The sequence below is a fragment of the Lepisma saccharinum genome, chromosome 4, assembly GCF_977018435.1.
Source record: "Lepisma saccharinum chromosome 4, izLepSacc3.1, whole genome shotgun sequence".
In the NCBI taxonomy this organism is placed as follows: Eukaryota; Metazoa; Arthropoda; class Insecta; order Zygentoma; family Lepismatidae; genus Lepisma; species Lepisma saccharinum.
The window spans coordinates 12696805-12710688 of record NC_139232.1 but is presented as its reverse complement, the minus strand read 5'-3'; the positions used below and the strand labels follow the sequence as shown (position 1 = coordinate 12710688).

The following is a 13884-nucleotide window of genomic DNA, read 5'->3' as shown; positions in this document are numbered from 1 at the left end:
AGTTGTAAGAAGGCTCCATTTGCTTCTTTAATTCAACTTTGGACATCTTTATCTGCCCCACCATTTTTGGTGACTATACTTCCCAGGTATACAAATGAGTCGACCTGTTCTATTTCAATGTTATAGAGTTTAGTCCTTCTTCATTTTTTTATTTACCCTCATCTGCTTTGTTTTATTTACATTGAAGTGTAATCCAGCTCTTCAAGTTATTTTAGTTTTTCATCCATGTCTTTAAATTTTTGAGCTAGGAGGCAAATATCATCAGTAAATTCCAAGTCCTTTAACTTATCAACCATACCCCATTGGATACCTCTTCTTCTTCCTTCTATCACCCTTCTCATCACTCTATCTGAAACCAATAAAAATATGGTTGGCGAGAGAATGCAACCTTGTTGTACTCCAGAGTTCACTTCTATATGCTCTGTAAGTTTGCTTTCATGTGTAACCTGACATTTGAAGTCATCATACATGTCTTTGATAAGTTTCTGAATCTTTCTCGGGACACCACATAAGTGATTTCCGCATAAACTCACTTTTAATGAGTCAAATGCCTTTTCAAAATCAATAAATATCAAGTAAAGGGTTGTCTAACTATTCAAGGATAATTCTTAAGGTGTTGATAAGGTATACACAACTATGATGTTGGCTAAAACCAGCCTGTTCTTTATAAAGACGAGTCTCCACTATGTTCTTAATTCTATTTAAAATTATCTTGGATAGCACCTTGCTTGGTATACTTTAGAGTGTTATTCCTCTCCAATTATTACAATTGGTGGTATCTCCTTTCTTTGATATTTTAACAATTAACCCTTCTTTCCATTCTGTTTGGACTTTTTCTTCTTTCCATTATTTCTCTGGTAGAGCTTGCATTTTCCGCTGAAACGTTTGCGTAGTTCATCTCCTCGGTGCACCAAATCTTAAGTAATTCAATCTCAAAGTGTACAAAGATTCGCAAACATTCAATGTGGAAACTGTATTTCATGCAGAATATGTCTAGGTGATTGTCACGTACTTGCCATACATGGGCCAGAAGGTCCATATTTTATGGCAGATTTTGTGGCAGAGGTGAGGAATTTATCTTCAATATTGCATACACTTTTTACTGGTCACTTGCCATCTTGCAACAGTAGCAAATAGTTCCCCTAACCGAGGATTTGATTGATTGAATTTTTGTTTTAAGTCCATTTTATGCACAGAAAGGCTAATCGGGACTGGACCTACAGTTTAAAATGGGATCCGAACCTCTATGTGCCTCCACCAGGTATCGAACCCGGGACCTAACCTAGGATAAGAATGTATGCATATGTGCATCAAGTATACTGTCATACATATGTTTGTAAATGATGAGAGTTTTCTTATCCACTGATGCTTAACATGTGCTTCTATTGTAAATAGTTTCTTTATATTTAAAAAAAACATGTAAAGTTGTTTCAATTATTTATAATTATCCTGCATAGACTATGAAACTAGTGAAGGATAAGCCAAGAAGAATTAACCCTTAATTCAGGTTAGTATTAAATTTAGCATAAGAAATATAACAAAACTATGTGCTAGAAGTAAATTGAACAGCCTATCTAAAACTCAAGAAGAGAATAATTTGAATATCAGATATCTGAGGAAGCGTTCTGATGATTTGCCCATGACTAAAGCAAAATTGTTGTAATAAGCTAGTAATTTTAATAATTTATTGTAATATTCAAGTGGTATTATTATAGGAATGTAATAACATTCTTATGTACTGAGATGTTGATACTGAGAAAAACATATAAAAATTAATTTCAAGGCATGAACATTTTTAATATTTCATTATAATGCAATATGTATTTAGCAAAATGTGCTGTAGAAAGAAGAACAAGAAGTTTCTTTTGTCTATGAAACTACATTCAAATACTCTGTGTTGCCATCTGTCAACAAAATTAACTACTAAAAATTACATGCAGTTTTTTCAGTTAATTAGCCTCTCATTGTTGTAGAATTCTGACTACAATTTCTCATTTGGTATTTTATATAAAAAAATAAATAATGTTCAGATTTCCATAACAGCTGAAAAATGTTACTGATGGTACACATTAATATTAAAATATTTGAAGATGCCACATTCTTGCTTTCTATTCTCTCTATAAATAATTAAACTCCAAATGAACAAACATTAGTCACTTTTTAAATATTTATTTCAGAATTTCCAAGCCAACGATGACCAGCAAACTCCTAAGAAGATTCTATTTATTAATCCTATTTACACACAGTATATGAGAATAATACCTTTGACGTACCATAAATGGATCAGCATGAGGTTTGAACTTCTTGGTTGCGATTTAGGTATGTTTTGCATTTGTATATAAAAGAGATTTTAATTTTAATTTACAAATATTGCAAATTGTGTATGCCTTCTTGAAATTACCAGTGCTTGGAAGCAATGAGTTGCTTATATCCCCATGATGCCTCATAATTAGAGGCACATATTTTTGGTAAATAAAAAGCAAAATTTCGGTACAAAAACTGAGTCAATTTCGGGTTCAAAAGCGGTAAATAAAATAAAATATCGGTGTTATAGCGGTGAAAAAATGGATGAAAAGTGGTATATAAAAAGATATATTGGTTTTAAAATTGTGAATATAATCCTAAATTTGATTTAAAAACTACACTTATTCCACAGAATTAACATTTCACTTCTAATACCACATTTATGTAGTTATCAGAGTATTAAGTTTATTTCTGTGTAAAGGAGTCCATTTTTGCTTCTCCAATATTAACAGCAGAATTAATCAATTTTCCGGGAATTGCATAACTCTCAGGATAATTCAGACCTCAGAAGGTGTCACGTCGGTGAATAAACCCTGAATTTCGTGTTTAAGAGTTAATTTTGCTTTTTGCAGTTCATTTCGCATTATTTCGTGACAAAATATGGTCACAAAATGCATCTCACACCTTTCAAAAACATGAAAAATTAACACTACAATGTGTTTTTTCAAATTTCGTTTTTTCGTTAAAAACTAAATATGCATGCCCCTACTCATAATGCATTTATCAGCTAATACCAATAGAGTATCAAATAATTATCCCATCCCTAGTACATTCTAAAGTAATGACATTAATGGAATAAAGTTATTCTGAATTTTATTTTACGTGCTATCACTTATGACCCCATATAATGATAAAGTGAGATTGAATTGTTCAATAAAATATATCAGTAATAGCATGTGGAGATAAAATTAAACTGAACATATTTTTTTCTAATTGTATGTGTGGAATCTGATTTCCTTTTGTCTGTGAAATTATTCTTCTTACAAGAAATTGTTGGTAATGGAGTAGATTAATTGGTATTTTATCAAATTGGCTGTCGAAAGTCCTACAATATATCATTAAAATTGTTAATATTTTTATCAATCTGATATTACTATGAATATTGTGTAAGGTAATGTATTATTCTGCCATATTATTGTGAATTTAAAATATATTTCTGTACCCCTCTGTTTCTTAAAATGAATTTCTGATGTGCAGCTACATTTTTCTACAATTTAACTCTTCGGACATAATCGCACACATGAATTAAGGAGGCGATTACAATATTTGCCATTTTATGTGTATTAGATTAATATATATATTATCAGTTATCAGTATCACAAAATGTTATGTTTATCCTTTGTTATCAGTAGAAAATCAAATCAGCTCCTCTTGGCTAACAGTTAATTGTGTTGTTATATTTTGTGCATATCTCTCTCTCTCTCTCTCTCTCTCTCTCTCTCTGTGTGTGCGTGCGTGCGTGCGTGCGTGTGCGTGCGTGTGCGTGCGTGTGCATGCGTGTGCATGCGTGTGCGTGCGTGTGTGTGCGTGTGTGCGTGCGCGTGGGGCTGATAATTAGAAAATTAGTATTTTTTGTCATTTTAATTCACTTTACACATACTTATTTGCTTCATGTTTTTATTTCAGCTGAACCAACCATGCCACCGCCAGTGCCACGAGTAAAGCCATGTCTTGAAAGTGGATGGACTGAATGGTTGAACTCCCATGTTCCTTCACCTGGTGACTGGGTAAGTATTAGGGAAGTTTTGTACCAAAACAGCAAGCGAAACATGTCTCTTGTCACATGAAAATTTCACCACTCGAATGCAGGCATGTGGAGCCTGTCGTGCCACTATGATGTGAAACATTGTTATTGATTGGTTCATTCCAAGGTCACATGTATCATTTTTGCTTGTCACTTCAGTGAAAATCCATCTTAGGGATGAGACTAATAAATATTTACTGTACTACGCGTAACATGCAATCATTTTACCTGTACAATATATTTTTAAAAATATTGCATAATTTAGTGCAAAATTCTGCCATTTTTGCTATATTTTTTAATGATTGTGATGATATAATTCAAGTACCTTTGTTTTGTAAAATAAAGGTTTAAGTACAAAGTATCTATTTGGGAGGTAAAACATTTCAATCACTTGAATGAAGCACTCAGATATCGGTATCAGTAGATTTTATATTGGCTCTATCAGTATTGACAAAAACTTCATAGCAGTCATTCCACTATTATATTATTTTCATTATTATTCACTACATATTTATAAAGATCACATTGTAATTTATATCTTGTTTGCATCATCAGTCCTAATGTAATAGGAAGAAAAACACTTTTACTGTGCAATACATAATTTGTTTTTTTAGTGCCAAGATTGTTAATTATTGTTTGTTATTGACAAAACACATACCCCCCCCCCCAGTTTTTGCCACTTTTGCCCCTGCACTATGCTAAATCTTATATACGAGGGAAAGTAAACTAGTAAACTGTCTTTGCCCCCCAGTTTTGGAACCCAATCGCCGCCTCTGCTCATACAAACAAGACTTAACATCTAGTGATATATGATAAACATTTGGCATATAACAAAGGACAGAACAAACTATGTAATATGCAAGTACGGTATTTTTCTTCCCATTCTATGGGTTTTGTTTTTATAACCCACCAATGATGACACCCAAGGCATATTGTCAATGCAGAACTTAATCAGCACCATATGAGAGTGGTTTCACATGGTAGGATTTACCTTCAGTGAAAGTAAATCTAATATTATATGTTTCAGTACTAAGTTACTGCATACCTGTCCATATAATATTCTCCACATTTCCAACATCCCAGTGATTTAATATCGCAACTAATACTTAGGCATACACTTTGATAAATGCTTCACATGAAATGCATACATAATGCATAGAGGCACATATTTTTGGTAAATAAAAAACCAAAATTTTGGTACAAAAACAGTCAATTTCGGGTTCAAAAGTGGTAAATAAAATAAAATTTCGTTGTTATAGCGGTGAAAATCAGATCAAAAGCGGTATGTAAAAATGAGATTTTGGTTTGAAAATTGTGAATATAATCCTAAATTTGATTTTATAAACTGCACTTTATTACACAAAATAAACATATCCCTTCTTATAGTACATTTATGTAGTTAACAGAGTATTAAGTATATTCCTGTATAAGGGGTCCATTTTTGCTTCTCAAATATGTACAGCAGAATTTATCAATTTTCCGTGAATTGCATAACTTGCAGGATAATTCAGACTTGAAAAAGTGTCACGGCGGTAAATAAACACTAAATTTCGTGTTTAAGAGTCGATTTCGCATTTTGCAGTTCATTTCGCATCATCTCGTGACAAACCAGGGTAGGAAAATGCACCTCACACCTTTCTGAAACATGAAAAATTAACATTACAATGTGTTATTTCATATTTCGTGTTTTCATCACAAACGAAATATGCATGCTTCTAATAATGCATAAAATCTTACAAATCATTCACAGTATGACATCAACTAAATGGAAATAACATGTCAGAATCCTGCTTCTATTTTACAAAAACTGTTTTCATACCTACTTTGATTATGCTTCTTTCAGTTATGAGTGTGCAAAATCTAGACTACTCAACAAGATAGATACCCTTTAGAGAAAGATATTGAGGATCTGCCTAGGATTCATGCCACCTGGTTGTAATGTCAGTGTCTGAACTGACTCATAGATGGATCCAACTAACAATCAAATTTCTTCTTAAATCTTGGGAAAACTATCTTCACTCATTCATTAAACTGTTTACAGAACAAAAACAATGTGCTGAAGCTGATGTCATAGATCCACAACACACTATATTTTTACTTTGTTTCCTGTCATTACACAAACCCAGAGGCCACTACCAACACATTTACTCTCCCACATCCTTTGATTTATCATTTTGGTATGCTCTTGCACACACAATGCATAACACTATTAAGCCTTGTTTCCATGATATGAAAAACTCAATATGCTGACCAAGGCAGAAATTTATTTTATTATAAAACATATGTTTTATAACGTAAAGCGTTACGTTTAGTTTATGTTTTATAATAAAATAAATTTCTGCCTTGGTCATCATATTGAGTTTTTCATACAATGCATAACACACAGCATGCAATGTACAGCAGTGCTTGGAGTGAGGGAGGATACAGGGGGATTGTATCCCCCAGTTAGCAACATTTTCTCAAAGCTACCATGTTAAAATATAGAAGCATCCCCCAGCTAGCAATTTCCACTTCAGACACTGATATAAAGTGAACAGGTATGCATATAGATAACTAGCAGAACACATCTAGAAACACCCTCATACTGTAATTATAATTTATCCCAAGCCAACTTAATTTTTCTTTTACATTTATGCACTGGTCATGTTTGCACTAATGCATATTTAGCCTGACCACATTTCACCTCAAAAACAATCATGTACATGTGATGATAGAAAAACAGGATACAAATTTTCTGTACGTCCAATGTTCTGAATTTGACAACAAATATGAGAGACTTTACTTTTGTTATGTGATCATAAATCCCATTTTTGATTTCCCTTCCATCTCTCTTAACTGACCCCACCCCACCCATTATCTGGTTACGTCATGGATTTGCCAGAAAATGCAACATAGTAATTTAATAGTGATTTAAAGTGCTACACCTGCTCCATTCAACATTAGTGACTAAAACTTGTGTTATGTGCGTACGATTAATGTGAAACAAGTGGTCAGCAAATTTGTACTCGCACCACAGTAGTGGTGACGTGACCAAAATCAACCACCATTTCATTGATAGGTCAGGCCGGACCCTGTGGCGGAGTGGTTAGCATATCGTGCTGTGACGCCAAGGGTCCTGGGTTCGAATCCCGCTTGGGCTTGGTTGTTTGTGAATGTCCATTCATCAATTTCATCATTTCATCACTCATCCCCATCTTCGCAAATTAGCCAAGAGGCACAAAACACGAAGTAAAATAAGCTAAATCAATCAATCAATCAATCATTGATAGGTCAGAAATACCACCACCCTATTGGGTATGATGATGCATATTAGAAGTTTGTGAAACATCGCCTGTTATAAAATAATCAATGGATAATAATATATTTTTCAGCACAAGGCATAAGACAGTTTCTTGAGACATATATTATTTTCCTTTTTATGTAATAGAATCAAGTGAATAAACAAACTTAATACATTTTTTAATATATTGAAATCAAGTACTTAGTTTACCAACTTTAACTTGCTCAACAAGTTCTCAAACAGATGTTGGCAGTGGCCATAGAAAGTAATAGAACCATTGATAAATTGTTTCATGCATAAAGTAAGTACTGGATTCCATTTCATTTACTGCCATGTTTTTTCTCCCTGAAAGTAATAATTTTTGTGTATAAATTTTAGGATGAAGAAGAAAACTTCCAGTCACTTCAGAGCAAAATCTCCTGTGAAAAATCTAAAGTAAGCAGGATAGAATGTCGTCTTGCAGGGAAGAACATACCATACAATGAGGCTGGCCAGAAAGGACTCACTTGCAATTTGATCGATGGGTTTAAATGTGATCAGAGACTACAAGAACCAAACCGTAGGTTCTCATTTAGTGTCATATTTTTTTTTTTCAGGCAAACAGTGGCTATTTCAAACTTTTTCAAACCTCACATATACTGAAATTCTAGTACTAATATCATTAATTCAAAAGTATTTTATAGGTATGTTTTTCTGTGGACAGGATATGTGTGGTCACTGAAATCAGGAGTAGGAATGAGCCAATACTAATTTGAGCCAATGCCAAAACTCTTCCCAAATTACCACCAATACTGATACAGATACTTGAAGATTGTAGTAATTAAAAGTTGTTAAAAATATTGATTAATATTAGTATGTAAATATTCCACTCCAATTATATACATCAATTTACCAAGATTTTTGCTTTAAAATAGTGTGTCCCAAAATAGTGTTTACACTCTTTGAACGTTAACAACAGGAACAGTAATAACAACAAGAACGAACTGTTATATTGTCACGTACCTTAAAGTTATAGATATTGAAAATGACCACCATTGGCAGCAATACATAGTGTGCACATTGAATAATAATTCTCATGCAAAATTATAAATATTGTGCAAATATAAATTTAGCATAATTATATGAAAATGTTACTACATCTTTTGTTAATGCATAGAACTGTAAAAAAGAAATTATCAATGTAACATGATCAAACTAGATAACTTTGCTTTTCAGATTGCAGCGATTACGAAGTAAGGTTTTACTGTGATTGTGGTGAGGTACAGGTTACTTCTACTCCTGTACCACTTTGCAACCCTGAGAGACCAAACAGTGAGAACAAGTACGACTGCCATTCATTCTATCACTGTACACAGACAAGTACTGGTTACGAACTCATAGAGAAAACATGTGGTCCATTTATGCTATATAATCCAGAGAAACAAGTCTGTGACTGGCCAGAAACTGTAATCAGGCTACGACCAGACTGCAGAGGTAAGATTTATGTTATATTATACATTAGGGATGGGACGATATGAAATTTTGGCCGATACCAATAAAGTACCGATATAAAATTTACCGATACCGATAACCGATATTCTACCGATCCGATATAAAATTGGAAATGGTCCTGGAAGAACCTGAAAGGTTCATTGACCTCCTTAAAAAATGTGTTTCAAAGTGACTGCAGTGCAAGAGAAATTGCATACTTAGACATTTACTTTTTAAAAAAGTAGGGCATGGAGATTGTCCATAAAAATTACAACAAAAATGGCAGAATTTTGCACTAAACTATCAGATATTTATCGATATATCGGATCGGTAAAATAATCGGTAATTTTACCAATAAACCGATACACCAATATGCCTATATCGGCCGATACCGATAGAGTACCGATTAATCGGTCCCATCCCTATTATACATTGTTAAGTGAGTATTACAACCGCCTTTCGGGGCTGAACTCCTACCAGAACTGGGCCCATAAGAGGTATCCAATACTCGGTCGAACAGTAACTCGATTTGCAGTAGTCAAAATTTGAGTAACACACAATTCATGATAACTACACATTTATTCAAATTAATCAGTGGCTTAGTTACATATTGTTGGTTTAGTTACTGAAGATACTATTTCACATGGTCACCCATTCACTGGGAGCGTGCATGAGAGAGAGACAGTAGTTCCTTTCTTCAAAATGGTAATATGAAAATTAAATTAAATTAAATTAAACTTCTTTTGGAATGATCACATAATCAATTAGCAATCTATACACTGTTATGCACGCAGAAATAAATAAAGATCAAACCAATAATACTTAACTGAAAACTAGACAGGGGATTGAAGACAAGGCGACTCTCTCTCTCCCATGGCTGCCGATAGACAAGAGCAGTTATCTTCCTGCACATACTCCTCCACTCTTCCACCAATCAGCACCCTTCAATGACATCACTATTGACGTACATTCACTGTTGCCAAGCTTATTCTTCATAATCGCCCACTTACACAAATCAAAAAATAAGATGATGTGATCGAGGGGTTATAGTATTAAATTTAAAAACACTTGCATATGGAAGTATCTGTATATGATGTGAGAGTAAATGTTTATTTCATGTTTCATCTTTGTTTGTTCTCCCTAGAAATCTTGCTAATATTGTTCGTAATATTTCAGATCATTCAACTACTCAAATACCCACATGTGGGGAGGGTTGGAGTGAATGGTACAATGTGTCACATCCAGAAGAAGAAAATGGTCTTGGTGATTTCGAGCTTCTAGATGAAATCGAAGAGAAAGGAATTCATGTTTGCCCTAGAAACTTAATTCAGGACATAGAATGCATATATTTTAAGACGTAAGTAAAGTTCTATACTTTTTCTTAACAAGAATATGAAAACTACTGGCTTATTGATATATTAAAGACTATTATGTTTAATGAAATATACTCCTACTATATTAAGGATTAAGGTTAACAATTAATGCTGGTACAGTAATAACATTTAAAATTTACAATACAGAGTGATCCTCAAAAAAAGTATCCGCAGGCTGAAACAACGAGCAAGTGGATAATGTATAACTATTACTTTATTCTTACCATTACTACAGTTATTACAGTAATCTTTTTTTTTTCTAAAGGTTTGGTAACATATTTGCTGTACGAGGTTCTGGAAATTACCCTTGTTTAAATGAACAATAAATGCTGGCATGGGGTATTGTGGAGCCAGGCTACATATTTTTGGCCCACCCAGCACAACAAGATCAGTCAAAATTCCATTTCATTAAGTTGATAATAGAAAGTTCATAATTTTAAAGGTGTTCTATAAAATGTAAAAGCATGTTTGATCCAACCATATTGTATTACAAGATACAGTAAAACCTCATTATTCATTTTTAGGGTACTGTGGGAGAAGTTTATAACAGATGGGACCAGAAAGGTTCAGAGGCGCAACCATGAATATTTGTCTGGGGAGAGGGGGGGGGGCAAGTACCAGGATAAACATACCAACAACAACAATAATAATGGCATTATTATTATTATTATTATTATTATTATTATTACTATTACATTAATATTACTAGTAGTAGTAGATGTTATTATTATCCTCATAAATTACACAAAGAGGGTAGAAGTCGGTACTAAAGCATTTGTTTGGAACAAACTATTTGAAATATTTTTTCAGCACAGTCAATTTCACATTAGCTAATAATTGCAAACAAGCACACAAACTGTATTTTTGAATGGCAGAAAATGAATGATAAATGCATTCCGAAGATAATTATTTTTGTACATATAGCATGTATAACTTTCATTTACAACATATGTTTTACACATATGCAACTGAGAAAAGCAGGCTTTGCAAGCGAAGCGAGCAAGAAAATTTTCCGAAATGTACTTTTATTTGCATAAAATTTGAAATCGAAGGGGGCAATTCTCCTCTGTGGCCCCTGCATGTGCCCTTGGCCGTCAATGTTTGCCACCCCCCCCCCTTCCCTGTGGTTGTGCTACTGAGATAAACTGTATAAAGTTGGGAAACAAGTAAAATCCTAAAACATAATATCATAGCCACACTGTCTAATGGAAGATTGATGCCTGTAACTAGGTTGTGTGACAGTAAAACTCTTGCATTTATTAATTTTCAATTTTGAAGAAAGCTGTTTGTAACGTCATGTATCAAAGAGTGTACCATGAACGTTTTTCTTCAAGTATCTGTACCTTCATTATTTCTTGTTCTGTACCTACCATGTTAATTCGAGCTACGAGAGCACTATTTACCATAGCACTAATCCATCCTCACAGTTTATCATAAAAGGAGTCCCTACAAACGGCGCTCATAAGTGTTCTCTCTCTCTCTCTCTCTCTCTCTCTCTCTCTCTCTCTCTCTCTCTCTCTCTCTCTCTCTCTCTCTCTCTCTCTCTCTCTCTCTCTCATTCTCTCTCTCTCTTTCTCTCTCCCTCTCTCTCTCTCTCTCTCTCTCATCCCCTCCCTCTCCCTCTCGAACGAATGAACGAGTCACAACCAGATATTTATACCCCCACCCACTGGGATGAAGACCCTTTTATTAGTTTTAAACAAGAAAGTCGTTAGGGGAAAACTAACCCTTACATTCTATGTGAGTGTACCAAATTGTTAGTTGACAATAGATATATTAGGGATAATTGGTATTGTATTATCAAATTGAAATTTGTGAAAGATTATAGATACACTATGTTGCCATTCGTCACCGGACACCCCATACCAGTACGTTAATCTGGTCGCAGCACCACATCAGTATCATGTAGGGCCACCTTTTGCCGCAATGACGTCCGCAACCCTTCGAGGAAGACTTTCCACCAATTTGTGATACGTGTCGACAGGAATCTTGCCCCATTCCTCCTGCAAAAGGGCAAACAGCTAAGTGGTGTTCTTTGGGCGGCATGGCCTGGCTCTCAAGCGGCACTCCAAATCGTCCCAAAGGTGTTCAATGGGGTTGATATCTGGACTTTGGGCTGGCCAATCAAGTTTTTGCACACCCATGTCCTCGAACCATGTGTTGATAATGCCTGCCGTATGACATGGAGCATTGTGTGCTGAAACAGGTATGGGCCAATACCGAATTGTTCCCACAATGTCGGTAGCGCAGAATTGTCCAGAACTTTTTGGTACGCATCGGCATTCATGTTTCCCCAAACTAAAACAAGAGGACCAAGACCATACCACGAAAAGCAGGGCAAAGACCATGAGGCCACCTCCGCCGAATTTCACTGTGGGTACGATACAGTCCTGTAAACAGCGTTCACCGGGCATACACCACACCCACACAAGTCCATCGGACCGCCACATCTGGTAGCGCAAATCATCACTCCATAGGATGGATTTCCATTGTTTGAGAGTCCAATGGCACCGTTCCTTGCACCACTGTAACTGCCGGGTCGCATTGCGGGCTGTGATATGCAGCTTGTGAACTGCTGCGCGACAATGAAAACCAAGTGCGACGATCTCCCGGCGGACAGTATGATCACTTGCAGCACTACTGGAAGCTGATTGAAACTCCTGTGCCACTATCTGTAACGACGCCTTCCAGTTTGACTTCACCACACGTTTCAAGCATCGACGGTCACGATCTGTTAATATTTTCAGTTTACTGGGTCTGGGTCGGCATGTCATGACCCCCTCTCGCTTCCACTTCACGATAACATCACTCACTGTCGACCGGGGTATCTGAAATTTGTTGAAAATCTCACGGGTCGAATGCCCAAACCTGTGGGCTCCAATGATCATCCCTCGTTCCGCCTCACTCAGTTCGCGTCGTCTGTCCATATTGACTGCTGTAGCTGGTATGAGTGTATTCTCAACCGGCAACGCCTTTTATAGGTTGTATGACGTGTACAGACGATCCCGAGCACTTTTTGAGGGGTGTCCGTTGACGAATGGCAACATAGTGTACTCATGTATTTGGCCATTATTGTTTCATATGATATATTTCAGTAATTTCAATCTAATGGTTATTCAAATGTTTGTGTTAGTTTAGTTGAAAAACATAATTATTTACTTCACTTACATTTCATTGCAATTTAACTAAATTTCATACATGCAATGAAGAATTATGATACAAATTATAATAAAGTTGCACAAGCAGTGACGTCTCGTCCCTTGGGGCTTCCGGGGCTTAGCCCCTAAAGAAAAACGGACGTATTCACGTAATTATCAATCACCATAATGCATAACTATCACACAGTCTTTTAAAAGGCAATTTTTACCCTCGTAAATTCATTGTCTGTTGCATGGATACGACAGCGCTCCTAGCGGCATTGATGTCAATTATCGTTTTCTGGGGCACGTCGCAAAGGAAGGCGTGGCCTACACCCACCTACGCTACAGTGAAGGTCACATGCTAGTTGCTATGTTTGAGTGAGTTTGGCAGGGTTGATGTTGGAACACAAATTGATGAAAGACATAGGCTGTCAATTACAAGACACAATGAATTTGTCCGGAAAAAATAGACACATATTAAATAGAATTATCGATTGCTTAAAATTCTGTGGTCGACATGAACTTGCTCTACGAGGACATAATGAAAGAGAACAATCTTTAAACAGAGGCATC

General features: G+C 35.4%; 1 protein-coding gene across 1 annotated transcript in view; it reads left to right on the top strand.

Annotated features, from left to right (window-relative positions):
- Hml (hemolectin) overlaps positions 1–13884 on the top strand; it is a 271917-nt gene that overhangs the window by 135436 nt on the left and 122597 nt on the right. The window contains exons 46-48 of the mRNA XM_083120321.1: positions 7707–7887; positions 8544–8801; positions 9975–10155. Coding sequence (XP_082976447.1) covers positions 7707–7887; positions 8544–8801; positions 9975–10155 — 620 coding nt within the window. The remainder of the gene's footprint in view (positions 1–7706; positions 7888–8543; positions 8802–9974; positions 10156–13884) is intronic.